Genomic DNA, 18,649 nt, shown 5'->3' with positions numbered 1-18,649 from the left:
GCTCATAATTACAGCGATCGCGGGATAAATTCGAATCCATTTTCTGAGGTCTGGTAATTCATTGTTGGGGTACGGCTGAAAGCAGAGTGTTTTGGGACCTGCTGGGTCAAGACCGCTGCAAACAGCCCAACAAGTTAAGCATAGTGGGAGACGACAGAGAGGCAAAGCAAAGCCTCATTAGATATAAAGACATGAAGATGGTTACTTTCACCACAGTCACAACAGCTCGACGGAAGTCTATGGGAAAAAGCACCGACTGGAAATAAGCAAGAAGTACTGAACACATTAATCCCGGTCATTGGCCTTTCAGTCAAATACCAAATGCACGTATCACGTGGATCATTAAATTGGTCTCATTGACTCCGGGACATTGCAGGCAGCAGGGGTGTGTTAAAGCTCCGAGCCCGGCTCGGCTCTCTAATATTGTCCAGGAAAGCAGTGGGAAACCTGTTTTGCTTGTGTCAGGCGGTGAGCAAACCGTCGATGTGACGCCGCCTAGTAGCTCTTGTATGTTATCGAAACACACTTTGCCTCCAGTATTGACTGAAGCAGTCAGCGCTCGGACTTGTGAGCAGAATGCTCAACGGAGCGTTTTGCGGCGCGAAACGTGGCCGAGGTGACAGGGTTTTTGGCGAGATGAGAGTAAAGAAAGAGGAGTAAGCCGAGATTGCAAGTCCCAAATTGTATGCTTCAAGCGCCGCGTGTTCGTGTCTCTGTATTTGAACAACACGTGTCGCGTTCGGCTTGAGTTTGCTTGTCTGCTGGCTTTTTTATTGATTTGTCAAGGGGGTTGTTGTTGTTTTTTTTTTTTTTACTTTATTTCTCAGAGAATGGTCCTCTTGGGTGGTGGGTGGATGGAAGGGTGGCGCCCCGCTGAGCACAATCGGGGGGAAATGGAGCCGCTGGTCAGGCAAGGAATCCTTCACTGCACGCCCCTCAGACCGCCAAAATAGAAGTCAGACAAGTATGAAAAATACAAGCCCTATGGCACACTCTGGCATTTAGTGACACAAGAAGGACCCACGCGGCGTTGGAGGGAGGACTAACCGGAATTATCCCATCCCGAGTCAAGGAAGAAAGGGAAAACTAGAAAGGGAGAAAGCGGAACAAGCAGAATGTGTGTCGTGAATGAGCGGAGCGGTGTTTCAGTATGCAAATGGGCAGTTTCATTAGATGTGCAATCGCTCTTATTATTAGTTATAGTAACTCCAGTAGTTAATTAATGTTCAATTATGCATTCGAAATGATTTCACCTCTCCAGTGTAATAGAGTTTGTCAGTCATTTAGCACTGCAGGGGAAGACATCCACACCGCACCTCACATCGCACGTACACTTGGGTATCTGAGGAGTGAATGTGCCGGGACACCGATTATTAAAATTCAAGTCGAAAAAGGCCTCGCTTATTATTCAGCAGAACAGTCGCGTAGCCGCGAAAAGTGTCTCATAACTCAGGTGCGAATTGCTTCAGACCTTTTTTACCTGTCCATCATGTTTACTGATGCAATGCCCTTTGAACAAGACATGTACCCTTAAGGTGTTAGGTAGATAATGGCGTCAGTAGGATATGAATATACTACAACAGTTTCATTGCAACATTCAATGAATTGATTTGGACCGCAGCCCGTTCTCCTACACCACGAATATTGAAGTCATAACCTTTTTATTACAGTACTTGGCAGGGCAGCTTTTTAGAATTTTGATGCTAAGTGCCCTTGACATCCCTCCTACGCTGGCCGTAGCAGTCCCGGCCACGCTCCAAGTCCAGGCCCGGGAAAGACGTCCCCTGCTCTAGAAAGCTTTCTTTTCGCTCTCTGAGACTATTTATCCGTCCATCAGTTTAATTTCCCTTCATTTTCACTCTCGCTGTCACATCCCCTTTGCATCATCCACCCCATCCCCTTCCCTCGTCTGCGCGACTTCAGTTGTTTCTCGCCACGCCTCGCCTCAGCACGTGGAGCTAGAAAGGGAAAGCTCGCACACACACACACACACACACACACACACACACATAAGCGCACACCCACAGGTCTGTGAGTCTCAGGGGGGAATGGAACAAGGAAAAGTGGAGCTGCATAAATGCTTCAGTAGTGCAGCCTCTCATGTTGGAGGAGTGGCAGGAGTCACCCACACATCACTGTGTGTCAAAGTGTCAGAGGCAGGAAGTAGCTGACAAGCTTGCTGATTGTGGAAGCGAAGCCGAAGGTGGTTACAGACCCTTCTCCGAGGAGGGCGAGTCAAACCTCCCACTCCGTGCCCTCCACTTTGTATCGCCGCAATCAGAGAAGTGTGTCAATCAGGAGAACATCAACCCGCTGAGATGCGAGAAGGAAACAGCTGCTAATCCGTATACTGGCCGGTCCGAGATCTGCCAACTGTCCCTCTTCACTTGTTTGTTTACTGCCGGCGCCGTCAGCAGCTGGTCTGAAGACAGTCTGCTGTCAGACGGTGCGCTGAACATCACGGGCACAGCTTGTACCGTGTCGGCGAAGCCTCATTAGAGGCAGTCACTGCTGGGCCCGCCGAAGACTGGAGTTCAAGCTTTTTACAAAATACAACTGTACGAGGCTCAAGAGAGCCTATTTTTCAAGAACCCGCCGCCGCCAGCTTCGAGAGTTAATTGATCAAACGTAAAATGGCAAATATTTCGGATAATCGAGTCATTAGCTGGAGTCAAAAGGAAGAAAACACACGCGGTAATACTCTTTACCCCCAATTCGTCAATATGGAATATTTTCTCGCGTATAAACCTTTCAAGGATATTATTTAGGGTGTTTTCTGACCCGTAGATGGAATTTTTTTGCCATTTTAATGAAAATTTAATGAATGAGATTAAACTGACTAGTTGATCAATAATGAAAAAAAAATAAAACATCTTGACAGGAGGCAGTGTACCGGGCTCATCAGACTTTCTACCATTATTATTTATGCCGTCGAGTCGGAGACCGATTTTTCGCTCAGCTATCGATTCCTGATGATGTTTCTTGTTTTTCGCTACGATTCCTTCCGGTTTGAAATCGCTGTCAAACACAACTATCGGAAAAACAACATAGCTGCATCAGCGAAAACCGAATTTGCGGGCGCTGACAGGCAGAGCGATTTGGATCTGTTGTTCCCTGGATTTTCACTTGGAGCGAAACCGAACTGTTCGTGTTCTAAATCCAAAAGGTCATGATTATTAAGTCTTCCGCTGCTTCTGCTTCTGTTTTTTCCTTAAGTATACTGACATTTAGCGATAAATAGTGCATATTATGGATCTACAACAGGTTCCTTCCATTAAGAGGGGAATATTAAAATGATGTTAAATCCTTTAATGCTTCACTACTTCTTTCGTTAATGCTTCGTAGTTTCTCAATTCCACCTCACAGTAGGAAAGTCCGTGGTTCGATTCCGACAGGGAGTCTTCCTGTGTGGAAATTTCATGCCCATTCCTCCCACAGTAAGTTCATTGGAGACCCTAAAATGCTCAGCAATGAATGACAGAGTAAATGGTTGTATGTCTCCATTCGTTTGCAATTGGGGAACCTCACCTCTCACCCAATGATGGTGCCGTTTACCCTGCACTCAGGTAAAGATAAAGAATAAATGAATGACTGTTCGTTATATGGATAATGAATCTTCTTCTTCTTTCGGCTTTTCCCTTCAGGGGTGGCCACAGCGAATCAACTTTCTCCATCTAACCCTATTTTCTGTATTCTCCTCTCTCACACCAACTACCTTCATATCCTCTCTCACTACGACCATAAATCTTCTCTTTGGTCTTCCTTGAGACCTCCTGCCTGGCAGCTCCAATTCCAGCATCCGTCTACCAATATGTTCTCTATCCCACCTTTGGATTTGACCGAACCATCTCAGTCTGGCTTCTCTGACCTTCTCTCCAAAACATCTAACATGTGCTGTTCCTCTGATAGACTCATTCCTCATCCTATCCATCCTGGTCACTCCCAAAGAGAACCTCAACATCTTCATCTCTGCAACCTCTAGTTCTGCCTGCTGTCTTTTGGTCTATATGGATAATGAAAGAATTAATTAATAAATGAATTCCCATGACTAATATCTGTTCTACTACCCAATACACTCTGGAGGACCAAATTTCTGGATATATGTGAAAATGATGTTGATAAAACCCAAAGCAGATATTTGAATGACAGTGTTCTATGCATTACCTTCAATAGCCCGCATAAGGGTTTTTTAATCGCAGAAAGTTAAATTAGGCGATGGTCTCCCTTCCACCAGTAGAGTTTGCCAGTTTAAAGAGCTCTGGCACTCAAGCGAAGGCTTACGGGAAAAAAAAAAAAAAGACCTCAACAAGACTACTAATCGTTTTTGCCTGTGTCTCATCTGCGCTTCGTCCTTCCTAATTAGGATAATATTTGAACCAACACTCTAAAGTCAGCATTCCTCATTATAGAATATTATGGAGAGAAAGAAAATCTAATTGGGTTGAGAGAATAGGGTGGAAATAAACTGCGTAAAAGTCCTGTCCGATGAATGCATAACAAAGGAAATAACAGTGAAAAGTTGAAATCTGTTCAAGAGGAAGGCCGAAAACAATCGGGGTCCGGCCACCACTAATGCAATTACACTAATATTTCACAAAACAGTTCAAGGGGTCTATAGGGAGAAAAAATTCTTTTTGACAAATAGTGTGACAGGTACGGTCAAGAGTTTTACCACTGTTATGATAATGGGCCAAAATGTGCTTCTACTACACTGGAATAAAGACACTGTTAAAGGCCTCAGCTGAAAAGAGAGAAAAGGTTCCCGAGTTGACATAAGCGGCTTTTGCACAGGAACATTCTGCTGTTCCTAGAACCTTTCCGGGACCGTGGCTGTTCTTTCCTGCGTTCAGATGGCAAAGGAACCAGGCACCACGGACCTCAGATCCTAGAACCACCAACTCAAGTGATATAGGTGCTTGGTGATCGGTAGAACTCATGATAATTGTTACAGACTGCAGAGCGCCGTTTTTAAACATTTTTGCGGCCACTGGTGAGCTGCGACAAAATGAACAGAACCAGCAAGAAATGGACCGATGGGGAACTCCAAGCTCTTCTGACTCGAGGACTCACTGCTGAAGATTTGCACCAAAATAATCACTCGGTTAGCTAACGGCAGGATTTTTTACATGGCCTAGCAGTGCGGAGAGAAAATAAAAATACGTAAATCCTTTTGTTAGGTTATTATTACCGCCATGCAGAAAATGAAAGCTATGGCAACTTGGCTCCCCATGTTGTCCGTGTCGTCTTCCTCTTCTTTGCGGTGTTTTGTTTTTGAGGATAGTGCTTAAGGTCACTTACGGCCTTTGCGAATGCAAAACTAATAGGTTCTCCTAGAAGGGGTGGATGGTTTGCCAGAAGGAAATTCCAATTCGGATTGTTTCCGAAAGCAACTATGGACTAATGTTGCTTTTCTGGACGGGACCGAGAAGGTGATGTCTCGTCACTGCTGGCAAGTGATTTTATAGTGAGGCATGCAGGTGCCGCGGTCAGTCACTCCATAAAACAGATGGGAGTCATGGTCAAGTGAAGTGAGCAGTGGCTGGCAAGCATAGAGCTTTGGCCAAACTCCTTTTAATGACACACACAAACACACACTGGGTTTTGAATTTTCATGCACGCATAAGGAAACAAATGTAACTTGGATTTCATTCTGTCATTTTTAGTTTTTTGGCAGGAGAATGTTTACCCGCATGAGTCATGCTAATATGTCTACAAGCATCCAAGGCAAGCAAAGGAGATGGGTGTGGGGAAAATCAATGACAGGGGGAAAAGAAACAAAACTCTACATCTGACCTTGTGGTCGTCGTGACAAAGCCCTTTCCGCCAAACCTATCAAGGCCATTGGGACAGTAATGAGAAAATTTGGCCAACAATAGCCTTGATCTGTTTATCCGATGAGTCAAAAAGTCAAGGAGAAAATGGACCACCCAACTCCCCTTCGTGGGAATTCCATGTCGGAGACCTATTCTGTTTTATCAACAATGAATGTCATTGAAAGGCTCTAATTTAGAACAGGACAACCGGGCGCTTGACAGTGAGCGACCGCTTAAAAACCGCATTGGAATCAACAAAAGGCGTGTAAAAAGTCAAAAGGGATAGGTGGAGGGGAAACTGAGAGACAGAGGGAGGAACGATAGCGTGCAGAAAAACAGACGGCTGCAGCGCTCTGCTGCGCGTATCATTTCTTCAGCTCAAGAAGCGGCAAATAAACAGCCATCTTGTTTTTTGGCTCCAACACCTGTGTTATTTCTGCACCGCCAGAAGCAGTGGCAGCAAATGGCTTGTAAAAAAGAGAGTGGAAGTTCTTTTTTTTTTTTTTTTCTTGTCCTCAGACTAGCAAAAAAGACATTGTTCTATGCAGACCCCTGTTCATTAAACAGCTCCACTGCCAAATTGAGGAAGGAGATCATAGTGCGTGCCAAAGAAAACACAACGTATTAAATAAAGTCCCCTTAAGGATTTTGTTGTGGGCTGTTGTCTGAGGATTTAAACTATTTCCTGTCGGGTGTTTCTTTTTTTTTTTTTTTTTGCCAAAGATGTTTTCATGTTTGACTTAAGATGATGTCTGGCACATGCTTTTTCTTCAGTAATTCTTAAGTGAACATGCATTTGCATGCGATCGAGGTTAGACAGTATTCTTGCCATTTGACTGATCGAATAGTCAATGAAGTCATTGTGAGCTTCTTGAGTATTACATTCCCGAGTCATCCGCGCTTCATTATCGCCGCGTCGATGGGAAGAGTTATGCGCCGATGTATCATTTAAAATCGTGACAAATGCGCGCAGGAAGGCGGCTGCCATGTGGCTGGGTTAGATAAAGCCCCGGACCAACTGTCCAAACACAATGCACACGTACTCAAATACAAACACGGTCGAAGGTCCAGAGGGGGCAGCGGGCGGTATGCACACCAGCGCGCAATGTCACACTCTTTCAGAGAGAGAGAGAGGGAAAAAAAAAAGAAAAGAAAAAAAAATCATAGTAGCTTTTATGCTACTGTGCTCTGAAGTTTCTCAAATCAGCTGCTTAACATAAATTAGCATTTGCAAAATAAATGTAATGTTTCGCACTGTGGTATCGTGACGCTGATGAATGATGCATGAGTATATGCAAATGGATGCCATCCAGTTGCCAGCTGAAGTTGCTAGTTTGTGAATCACAGCAGCCCCCCCCAAAACCTGCCATCCCTTCCCCATCCCCTTTCCTACACTTCGAGGTGGGGCGCGTGCGCGCATGTCGGGATGCACTGTGTGTTAGCCCTCGCATCACACCGTTGTCCCTCACTCCGAGGGGGGAACTTCAATTGACATGGAAAACTTGCCCGGGACCGCGTGTGCAATGCAAATCAGTTAGCAGCAGGCGTTTGAGGAAGCGCACCTCTTCCAGGCTCCTAAATTCTTTGCGGCTGAAAAGCATTTGCAGGAGCTCGCTGTTGCATATCAACAGTATAAACTGTGGAAAAAGACGACAATTATATGCATTGTGTTTCCAGCACTGCCAGCGCCAGACTGCATGTTAAAAAAGAAATTGATTTTATGTCACTGCTTTCAAATAATAATGGCAAAGGAGACAAGACGAGCTTCATTTGGCGCTTCACGTCTCAACTGTTGGCAGCTGAGATGCTAACCGTTGAACAGAGTTATTTCTGTGCCGATTCCTTGAAATTCTCAAAATAATTCCACTGAATTTGATCGTTTGGAGCAGACCGAATTTTTTCCCTATTAATCCAAGCGATGCAGATTTATACAGCAGAGATATTGCTCTAAATTTCCAATTTCTGATTTACACAAGTCTGGGTGACTCTTTTCAAATCCGTGTATTTTGACAATAGCATATAGATGTTTGATATAAAGACTTAGATTCAGTTATTTCGAGCAAAATGAAGAAAGTCAGTATCACATATCTAACTACAAGTTCCTATTGCTGTTCTTTCAGAGTACAAAGTGCGCTTTGCCACATATTCCCTTTGTGTACCTCTCTATGAATTCTATTATGAGAACTAGCTCAAGGCTAGAGACACCCGAGTGCCCTCTCCAAATATACCTGGAGGAAAGCTTGAAAAAAACACATGCGGCGCGGGAAATGCGACCTGAAGGTCCCACACCTGCACACACCAGCGGGAGAGAGAGGCAGCACACGTAACTGTATTTACGTGTTGGAACAGGAAACGGGATGCGTGACAGGCGTCAGTTGGTGTATCTTCAGTGGCTTTGTGCGACTGGGGCGCCATGTTTCTACGAGAACGGAAAGACGCGGATGTTAGTTTGAAGAAAATACTGAATTATCTTCAGAGCGTTGAGGGCGAATTTTCAATCGGGGTGGAACAGTGGTTTGCGCTTCCGCCTCACGGCAAGAAGGTCGCTGGTTTGATTGCGACGCGGGCCTTCCTTTTTGGAGTTTCCGGAACATGCAGTAGTTTCACGGGAAACCCCTAATTTGGCTTGTTTGAATGAGAGGATGAATAATTGTTTGTTTATTTATGCGGCAAACCCAGGACAGGCTACAGAATCCCAGCAACCCCGACCGCAGGATGAGTGCGCTATAGATAATGAACGAATGAATTTTCAATTTGAAAGCAGATAGACGGAGTGTTCAAGTGCAAACTGTAAATCTGCCACTGTTTAAAAGTTGTCCAGTCTTTGCCCGTAACCTCCGTCCTTGAACCGGATTATGACTCAACTATAGATGAAATGCGTCGTAAATGCCAGAATTCACGAGGCTCCCAAGAAACCCCCAAGGTGTCTCCCCCCTGCCATGTCAATGCGTGCGCGGGCTTCACACTAACCCGACATGCGCACGCATCTGCCCCACACACGGCATAATCAATTCCCCGCGGACCAGATTAAGCAATCTTTCTTCATTATGCTTCATTAAATAGATAACGCACACTTCATGTGCAGGAAGCGGTACCACCCTCCCACGGACAAAGATGCGTGAAATAAGCCACATTGTGATTAATTGTTTCTTTAGACAATACGTCACGTTCTTTATGATTTAGCTGCTCTCTTTAGACACCGGGCGAGATTACTGACAGTTCAATTGTCGCTTAAACAAATCAAGCCGCTTCCGCTCATCTCTAATTTAAATTCACTGCCTCCTCTGTTCCCCTCTTCTTTATTCTCTGATCCTTGCAGTCACCTGTTTTTCTCTCTCTCTCTCTCGCTCTCTCTGTGCCGTCGCTCTTTCGTTCTCGCTCTGCTCGCCCAGCACTGAACCAAAGCCCTGAAGAAGAGACTGAGCCTCAATAGAATTTCCATGGTAACAGTTTTTCAATCATACCTCTCCAATCACGTTACCCTGGCAGTTCATCCAGAGAGGGGATGAATATGATCTGTTTCAGACTTTGATCATGATCCAGATGATCTTTCAATCAACATGAAACGACGCCGTATCAGCCGACCTCCGGCTCCACCATCCACTCAATTTAGATCATGTGTTTTTCTCTTGGTTTCAAAAACGGCGAGGCCAGTTTTCTTTTCTTTTTTCTTTTTTTTCTTTTGAGATAGCTGTCATTAGATCTGCCGCCATTTATGATTCGAGGCTGATGTTCCAGTCACCTGGTGGTCCTGTGAGCTCTCCGGCATGAAAAAAGCTCAGCGCCGCTGCTGTGTTTACCAAAGCATGGCAGCTTTTTGTTTTGTTTCTCTCCCCAACCCCTCATCCCACCTTCAACCCTCCCTCATATCGGTACCCGAAGCTATTGGCTGCAACAGTCTGAGGCTGCGGCCATTTTCCTACAGCCCTTTATTTAAAACGCAGTCAACTTTGCCCACGAGTGCTACCACTAAAATTTACTGTTGTCACAAACACACCTCCTCCTCTCCCCTGCACCACAGATCTTCTCTTGGCAATTTATTTCCACTGCCAAGATTCCATCACTCCACATCCTCTTAGATTAAGGGAAGTATCAGTCGATTTTATTGTAGTTATTACATTTTCAGGGTCCGCAGGGTCCCCCCCCCCCCCCCCCCCCCCAACATCTCATTCAGAACTGATAATTGTATTTTTTTCCGAGGAGCATCCGGTTGCAACACGGCTAGGGGCGGGCAAATTTTTGCACGCAATTCTTTTTTGCAAGCCCAAAATTTTGCAGCCTCCCTTGAAAGGGAATGCACAATACGCAGAGAAGTACTTCGATTTAATTAAAAATGTCATACATCTGGGGTTCAAAGGTGGCAGTCTTTATCACGTAGCTCTCAGTGAAGCCCGATTGTTATGTCACTAACACCGAGATAATCTATCGATAAATACCAATGAATGATGATATCTCCGGGATCTTTTCTGTTAGCGTCCGTGATTAAAAAAAAAAAATAATAATAATAATAATCTCATGCTGTTATCATCATAACACATCCCCTCTAGAAAATGAAGTCTGTTAATGTCTTGTGTATTCAAATAATTAGCAGTCACTCGTGAAGCAATCAGTAAGAAACCTCTCCCGACAGTCTGGATGGTTTTCTTGCGCATGTCCGTACGCGGATTCAAGCTGTCAACAATATTACTCCTTTTCAAGATCGCTTGATGTGAAACCGGTCATGGAGTCTTCTAATGTCGCCAGCCATTTTTGATTTCGCATTTTGCACCATAGCGGAATGTGCTGCGGTCCGAATGGCTGCTTATTCTCCGCGTGTCGGCCAAGTTTGAAATCATTTTCGGGTGATTGTGCGCTTACCCTGTTCTTTCTCATATCACCCGCAGCGGAGCCTCTGGACGGCGAGGAGTACCTGGACATCATAGGGATCATGCGAAACCAAGCCGGTCGTTACGAGTGCAAGGCCAGCAACGACGTCGCCACGCCTGATATGAAATACGTTAACGTGATTGTCAACTGTAAGTAGCGACGGTTTCATGTTTGCAATTCATTGCGATCCATTAACTTAGTTTTTCTTTTTTTTTTAAAAAAAAAAAGCTTGCTTCCAGGAGACAGCTGCAAAGCTCAGTGCGATAAAGACACATTTTGACGTTCTGTGGATATAATTCAGACAACACTCCTTTTTTTCCTCCCAGCTCTGTTGACACGACCACAAAGGTGCCTCTACTTTATATTTATAATAGAGGCAGTGGGTGGTGCTGTTATACCGGAGAGCGGAATATTGAGATCTTTTCTCTCGTATTATGCTCCTCTCACTTATGTAAATAGGTTGTCAAAAATATTACTCTCAACAGAACAAAGTAGCGCAAACACCGAACTGACTGCATGCATACATATATCCAATATATACTCTATTTATATATGTATGCATGTGTTTTTCAAATGCATCACAAACAGTGTAGATGAAACCAAACTTCTCTTTGTGACTCATAAGATATTGCAGAGCTGTTGTGTTAGATCGCTTGGGATTGTAGCAACGGACCTAATGAAAGCGCTGCCCCAAATACAATGCCGAGCGGTAAAATCTTGCAAAAATATGGACTCGTAGAATTTGTGGAGAGAGATTTTTTAAAACCGATTGTGACTTCTTACCTTTTGGGATTCTGCCCTCACACCGCGTCATACGAAAGGACCCACTTTCACTTTTTACAAAGTTTGTGGCAGTAAACATGAACTGTTGTTCAGTTTAATACATATTATTATATTGTTTCCATTTCAGTCTCAGTTTGCATTATTTATGTAGCTTTTTTTTCACATTTCCTTTGATAGCATTGACCTAAATGTGCATTTTGGCGGGGGGGGGGGGGGGGGGGTTGGTTCAACCCGAGCCCGAGGCTTATTACTTACAGAAACCTGTCCCTTTATGTTTTTCCATCACGCCGCTAAGAACATAATTCCCTCAAAGTAAGGCGACCAAGGTGTGAGGGCGGCGATGGATGTGACCTACAAAATCCTACAGCAAAAAAAAAAATGACTGAGGGAATTTGTCCCCTGTCGTGTACACTCTTCAGACAAACCGTCTGGTGGGGTCTTTAAGGAGCTTTATCGCTAGATTCTTTAAGTGTCATGCGAATATATTTCACCATTAAAGCAGCTTTTAAAATGCATTTTCAACCCCTCGTCTACTTCAGGACAAGTAAAGTAATCAGCTAACGTGCGCCTTCAAGTGCAGACAATAAATTACAGTGCGTGTCTAAACCCTTTGGCATAAATGTGATTTAAATGTTAATACATCATCGATATAATAAAATTCTCACCTGCCAACGGAGCCATCCATTCCCAAAATCAGCCACAAAAATGCTTTACGTGCTGTTCCGGGAGAATTTGAAGGAGATCTAAACCCTCAATAAAAAAGCATCGAACAAATCCACAAAACAGTTACTCACACTTATTTATCATTTTGCCTTTTTTTTTCCCTGCGACCCAGTCAAACAATAAAGCTAGTATAAATTACTATCTGCTAACCTGGTATTGGTAAAAGCAAGTTAGCTCTAAAAAAAAAATAAAAGCCTTAAAAAAAAGCCTCAGCACTAAGACGTCAGCTTCGCTTGCGCTGTTGCTTTTCTCTGCTGTCAGCGGTTGTTCCGTTCACCCGTTCAGCTGTAACCTCCACATCAGCCCCTCCTGCTGCAGTACAAACAGAAATTAGCCTAATCACCTGGCCTGAGGTTTCTTTTTTTTTTTTTCTTTTTGACACCACCCATGTCTTTCTTCCTTCTGCTTTCTTGTCTTTGAAACATGAGGCGGTGTGGGGGGTTCTGATGCAACTGATGCCCATCGTTTGGACTAGTAGCTGTGCAACACGAGGGGGGCGGTCAATCCACCCCAAATACCGATTGATTTTCCACTGCCGGTGTTTGTCTCAATTTTCATGCTACGTGGGCTGTGGGCCCAATTGTCCAGCCGATCCCTGAAACACGCCTGATATTCCCAGCGGGCGCCCTGCACTCGCCAGCAAGCATTACAGTGAATGTTGGAAACCGCTGTCAACCATGTTTGTCTGGGGGTTATTTTTGTTTGTTTGTTTGTTTTCTTTTCCCATATACAAAAATGACCCACCATGTTTGGGTTTATTACCTGTTAAACTAAAATACCAGCAGCATTGACACTTTCCTGAAGGGATATTGGCTAACATGGTTCTTCAATTGCATCCCTACAGAGGTGAGCAACATAATCTTAGTTGAAATATTATTTCAACTTGTTGAAAAAAAATCACAAAAATAGTAAAATCCCCAAAACACTATCTTTAAAAAATGAACAAGCCATAATTTCTTCATGCTAATCAACATCCTCCTCTACGCTGATGACACTGTGCTCATTGCCACTCCAGAAACTATTAGATGTCATAGATGAAGAAAGTGAAAAGGTTGGACTCACAAACCAGTAACTATTGTAATTCTAAGGAAGCAAGATACACCGCCATGCAAGCTTAAACAGAATTATACCTTTAAACAAATCAATACCTTCAATATCTTGGCTCTACTGTTGGCAATTTATGGAAAGTCCATCGAAGAGAAGGTAAAGATAAGAAAAGGAAAGGCTAAGGAAACTTCCACACACCCGTCAAAAAGAAGGCCAGAGAGAGGGAACTGGATTGTTGGACACTCGGCAGATGGCAGAGAATACCATCAAAAAGGAGAAACGCGTTACCTCGGAAAATTCAGAAAATAACCAACGGAGACGCGCCGACAGAGGAGAACCCTTTACCAGGGCAGGCGTCATCCTGTAGTTCCGTCTCGAGGAGAGGAACCTTATCACCGCAAGAAAGATCAGTGGAAAACGGCGAAGAGAAGCTCAGCGATGGCCTGAGTTCCAGGCTGTGGGGACCACCAGCCAGCATCATGCACATTGTCAGGGAAAGAGACAGATATCAGGCTGTGATCGTCCACGCCTTTAGGCATGGCATTTAGAAGAAGAAGAAAAAGAAGCAGACATAATTTCCATTTAAATTTAACTCCCCCTCCCCTCTCGGTTATAGACCTCCATTTTAAAGCCTGCGTGTTTTAATGAGCCTTGTTCAAAAGTCTTCTGGCTGAAATATTTGACTCTCAGCCTCGGCCTTCATCCTCCGACTGCTTTCAAAGAGCCAGCCTATTGTCACTACATTTAATAAACACAACGTTCAGAAATAATTGACACGCACTTGTAGTTTCTTGTCCAGAGAAATGATATGGAAAAAAACAATAATAATTGAGAAAACAATGGCCGCAAGTATTCTTCCCAGTTGCCTCGCGTGGAATCCATAAAAAGCACGAGCAGGAAGAAAGGAGGAGAGGAGCGGAAATGTAACGCCTCTTGGTGGATTATGTAATTCAGCCCAGCCATGCGGTGCAGTTATCTCACAGAAATATTTCACTTCAAACAACAACGCAAACACACAGAAAACAAGAAGCTCACCTAAAAGACTTTTATAAACAAATTGTTTCGACGTCAAGTAAAACAATGTCACATTTTATGCAAATCTCTCCCCGGCGGAGAAGATTTTGAGATGACAAATCGAGTCGAAGCGCTTGACTCGTCACCCGCGAGTGAGTGATGATCACAAGGAACTTTTTTTTCCCATCGCTTCATTCAAGCTCATAGCATTTTTATTTATGCGTTTGCTAAATTACAATTCCTATGTGTATGTGTGTGTTTGCACCTACAGTTACAGGAGGATGCACAGAACACACACACACACATCCCGCACGTGTGTTTGTGTGCGTGTGCGTGTGTGTGTGTGTGTGTGTGTGTGTGTGTGTGTGTGTGTGTGTGTGTGTGTGTTAGGAGTCAGATTGCTCATGTGGGAGTCTGCAGGGCTCAGAGGAAGGACTGTGATCAGAATCTCTTAACATCAGTTTAACCCTTCTTCTTTCTAAATGGCGATTAACTATTAGTCATGCATCTCTACAGCACATAAAACACTGTCTGCATTTTTTAAAATCTTTTCTAGCTGGATTAAATCCCATTAAGATGAAAGCTGTATTCTGATGAGAGAACCGGGAGGGCTTGAAAAATAGCGGAAACATGATTTTTAATAGTTAAAAGCAATGGACTAATGGCGAAAAACGCTGTCGCGTCCGATTGGGATCGTAAAGTGCTCGCAGTCCCGGCCCTGCTAGAATTCACCAGCGCCGTAAACTCGTCTGGGGAGGCACAGCATCGAGAAGGCGAGAATCAATATGAAAATGGTTCCATGGATAATGAGAAAAAAAAAAAAGCCTACAAGGTTCTTATACTAATTCAGAGCGACGCATTATTGAAGAAGATTACGACTCGCGTTTTTCCGATTTCCTTGGTTGGAAATAGTTTTGCAGATGAACAAATGCCCATTAACATCATGGGGAGGAATCAGTTCTAAATGGTGTTTGTTGGGAATCTTCTCGGGAGGGGTTGGGGAGGATGAATCTCCCTGGTAAAAATAAAACACCAACCTTGTCAGGACTAATCAGCCCGTGGGCTTTCAGCGATGCTCCTCTTAATTAACCAGGAGTGACAGCAACCCCCTCGCGCACCCTAAAAAAAAAAAAGATAACTGTACAAGCCTGCGTATTATGAGAAGTGTGTGTGATAAGATGTTAATTTGATTTCAGCCGAATTTATATCTGATATTCTTTGACCTTTGAGCCAACAATTGATATTGTGTTGTGTGATAGTAAACATCACATGAAGAAGAAGAAGAAGCGCTGGATCTCATCCAAGTCATTTGTTTGTTGTTTTCCCCGCGATGCTTTCTGTCCGCAATAACAGAATGACCGTCTTTTTGAGAAGTGAACTCTGTTATTTGAGTTGTTCATTATCTGAACCACTTGGCCGGCACTCTGGGTTGCTGTTTGGGGGCGGGAAGGGGGAGCCTATCGAAGTTCCCGGCCGTCATCGGGCGCGAGGCGGGTTTCACGCTAAACCCGTCACCGGTCGATCACAGGGCCTCATATAGAGACAAACGACCATTAACCCTCTCATTGACCCACCAACCATCCACGCAATCATTCACACGCCGTATAAAGACACACAAATGGTCACTCTCTTATTCCGGTGTCATAAAGAGACATGCAACTATCCATTCATTCATCCTCATGCCATCTTGAAGTATACAACCATTCATGCTCTCATTCACGTCAGATAGAAACATAAAACTATTCACTCTTTCATTAATGACTGGCCATTTTTGGGTTTGTATGAACCCACTCAATGTATTTGGTCTGCGGGAGGAAACCCATGCATGCACGGAGAGAATATACAAACTCTGCATCCAAAAACCCACACTGTTAGAAGATAACCAGAGACCTTCTTGTCATAATTTGAATAAAAGTGTTAAATGATTAAAAAAAACATGGTTATGCGCAAATGTAATTTGTCCCTGAGGGGCAATTGGGGAGCACATGGGGTAGCAGCATCAAAATTGTGAACATAAAGAATAAAAAATGAATAAAATAAAAAAAGAAATTATATCTATATAAAATTTTATATATATATATATATAGGACAGAAAATTAGAATATTGTGATAAAGTTCTTTATCTTCTGTAATGCAATTACAAAAGCAAAATGTCATACATTCTGGAGTCATTACAAATCAACTGAAATATTGCAAGTCTTTTATTATTTTAATATTGCTGATTATGGCTTACAACTTAAGAAAGCTCAAAAATCATTTCTCAAAATATTAGAATATCGTGAAAAAGTAATTTTTGCTTTTTAATTGCATTACATAAGATAAAGAACTTTATCACAATATTCCAATTTTCTGTGACAGTCCTGTATATATAGAAATAAAGGTCTTAAAAGACAACAGCAGTTATTTCAAGCGGCTTCTGTGTGCAGGCTTGGAAATATAATCAATATTTGCCATCTTGTGACTCCGCAGACCCTCCGACAATAAAGAAAACCCAGAGCTCGGAAGCCCAGCTGGGACGCATGGGGACGCTGCAGTGCGACGCCACCGCCGTGCCCACACCAGAGTTCGAGTGGTACAGAGACGAAAAAAGGTAAGACTCCCAGCTCCAACTGTTCGGCTCCTCCGGCGATGAATTACATTTAATCTGAAACTTGTCGCGGCGGGAGTTTGAGAGGGGGCAGCATGAACAATTTTTCTTTGAACTAGAACTCTGATAGATCTAATGAGCGTGAAGACAGACACTTGGCAGTTGCAGATCAAGATATTTTAAAACTACCTCATTTCAGTGTGAGAGTACAGCTTATGGTAGAACTGTCCAGGGAATACCGGGAACTCACTATTTAATTAATTTGACTTGAATATAGATATGTGGGGCGGGGGGGGGGCAAGAGTCGGTTAGCAGTCAAAGGTCAAACATGAAACGTCGAGAAACAAGTCGACCGGGCTGAGCCGCGCAAAGACAGCCAAATTGTAGCGCTAACCGTAAAATTGGAAAGCCGTGTTATTTCAAGTCACACGCTGAGGCGAAATGATCCAAATTTAAATATGCATGTCAGTTGTATCTGCAAAAGAACAAGGCTTCACTGCTGTTAAATAAGACTTAAACAATGAATACTCTTGCTTTTCAAATAGAACAAAACAGAACTTCTTCTCGCACTGTAATGCTTTGTGCTCTCATCTAGTTTTTTTTTTTTTTTTTAAATAGCTAGAGTCGGAGTCTAGTGTGAAACATACACAAAAGAAAACAGTGTGAGCCATTAGTGATCTGAACAAAAAAGAAATCCCATTTGCACCAATGGTGTTTGAATTTTGAAAGTAGTTTTGGAGTCTTGAATGCCAGATCCTGCGAGCACGTTTATCCCAAGGGCTCACCGGGTATATACAGTGTGTTCCTTACTGTCATATTTTGTATAGCCGCACCATTTTTCATCGTGCATTCAGGGCATGTCACTCCAAGGCTGTGAAAACATATGGCCAAACTCATTGCGACACAAAGGGGAAAATAAAAGAGAGGAAAGCTACAGGGTGACCTCGCCCACCAAGATTTTGCAGATGATTTTTGCCTGAAGCTCCTTCCGTCAAAAGATGTGGTTTATATCTACATTGGGCTCAGCTGTAAAACTCCAGACAGCCTGCGGGTTTCTTACATTTCTGGAAAGCGTCAGCCCGAGTAGGCTGGATGATTCAACGGAGACCAGATAATGTCTTCTGTTGCCTGGTTGAAACGAAGGGCCGGCAGATTGATGTCATTTGCGTTACCTAATCTGGTGATGTCACTGAGCCACGATGTCCGAAAGCGCCCGCAATTTGAATATTTATAATTACGCCGTCACTGCTGAGTGGTGTGCTTTAACATCGATGTCGCCGTGCTTGTAATGGAACTCGACGCAGCATCTCGCTCTTGACCCGTCGCTTTTGTAACAATAACGGCTGTCAAGCACACCCTCTTGTGTAATACTGCTGAATTGAACACTAACCCGTTGTAAGTGATGCATCTTTTGAACTCATTTTTCAGTCTTCTGGTCTTTTGTTTGTTTGTTTATTTTGTCTTTTGTGGTGGCCATTTCTTTTGAATGGCCCTCATCAGAAGCTCTTCAAATATGCGAGACCACTGATCACCCTCAAATTTAGAGGCGGCCAAGCGGTTTCATTCACATCTGCAAAGAGCCTTATCATTTTACCGAGTGATTAGAATAGATGTCTTGAATGAAAGCCTTTGTTGAATCGACTCTCGGAATACGTCCTTTATCGAGATCGAAATGTTAATTTTATGACACCATTTCTTTGGCTTGATCGTGTCAAATTGTCCGCTTAATCACTATGTAGGCTGTTATTTCACTATTAATTGAATATAGCTGTTTAACAGCGAAGTGACTTCTGAATGGGGAAAGTGCAGAACGGAA

General features: G+C 43.5%; 1 protein-coding gene across 2 annotated transcripts in view; it reads left to right on the top strand.

Moving 5' to 3' along the window:
• Positions 1-18,649, top strand: part of lsamp (limbic system associated membrane protein) — a 485,855-nt gene that overhangs the window by 454,869 nt on the left and 12,337 nt on the right. For both annotated transcript variants that reach the window (XM_086143485.1, XM_086143486.1), the window contains 2 exons: positions 10,697-10,828; positions 16,716-16,836. In XM_086143485.1, coding sequence (XP_085999611.1) covers positions 10,697-10,828; positions 16,716-16,836 — 253 coding nt within the window. The remainder of the gene's footprint in view (positions 1-10,696; positions 10,829-16,715; positions 16,837-18,649) is intronic.

The sequence above is a fragment of the Fistularia commersonii genome, chromosome 3 (assembly GCF_037954325.1).
Source record: "Fistularia commersonii isolate RoL2024-O1a breed Wild chromosome 3, RoL_Fcom_v1.0, whole genome shotgun sequence".
In the NCBI taxonomy this organism is placed as follows: Eukaryota; Metazoa; Chordata; class Actinopteri; order Syngnathiformes; family Fistulariidae; genus Fistularia; species Fistularia commersonii.
This window is presented reverse-complemented; position numbering and strand designations above follow the sequence as displayed.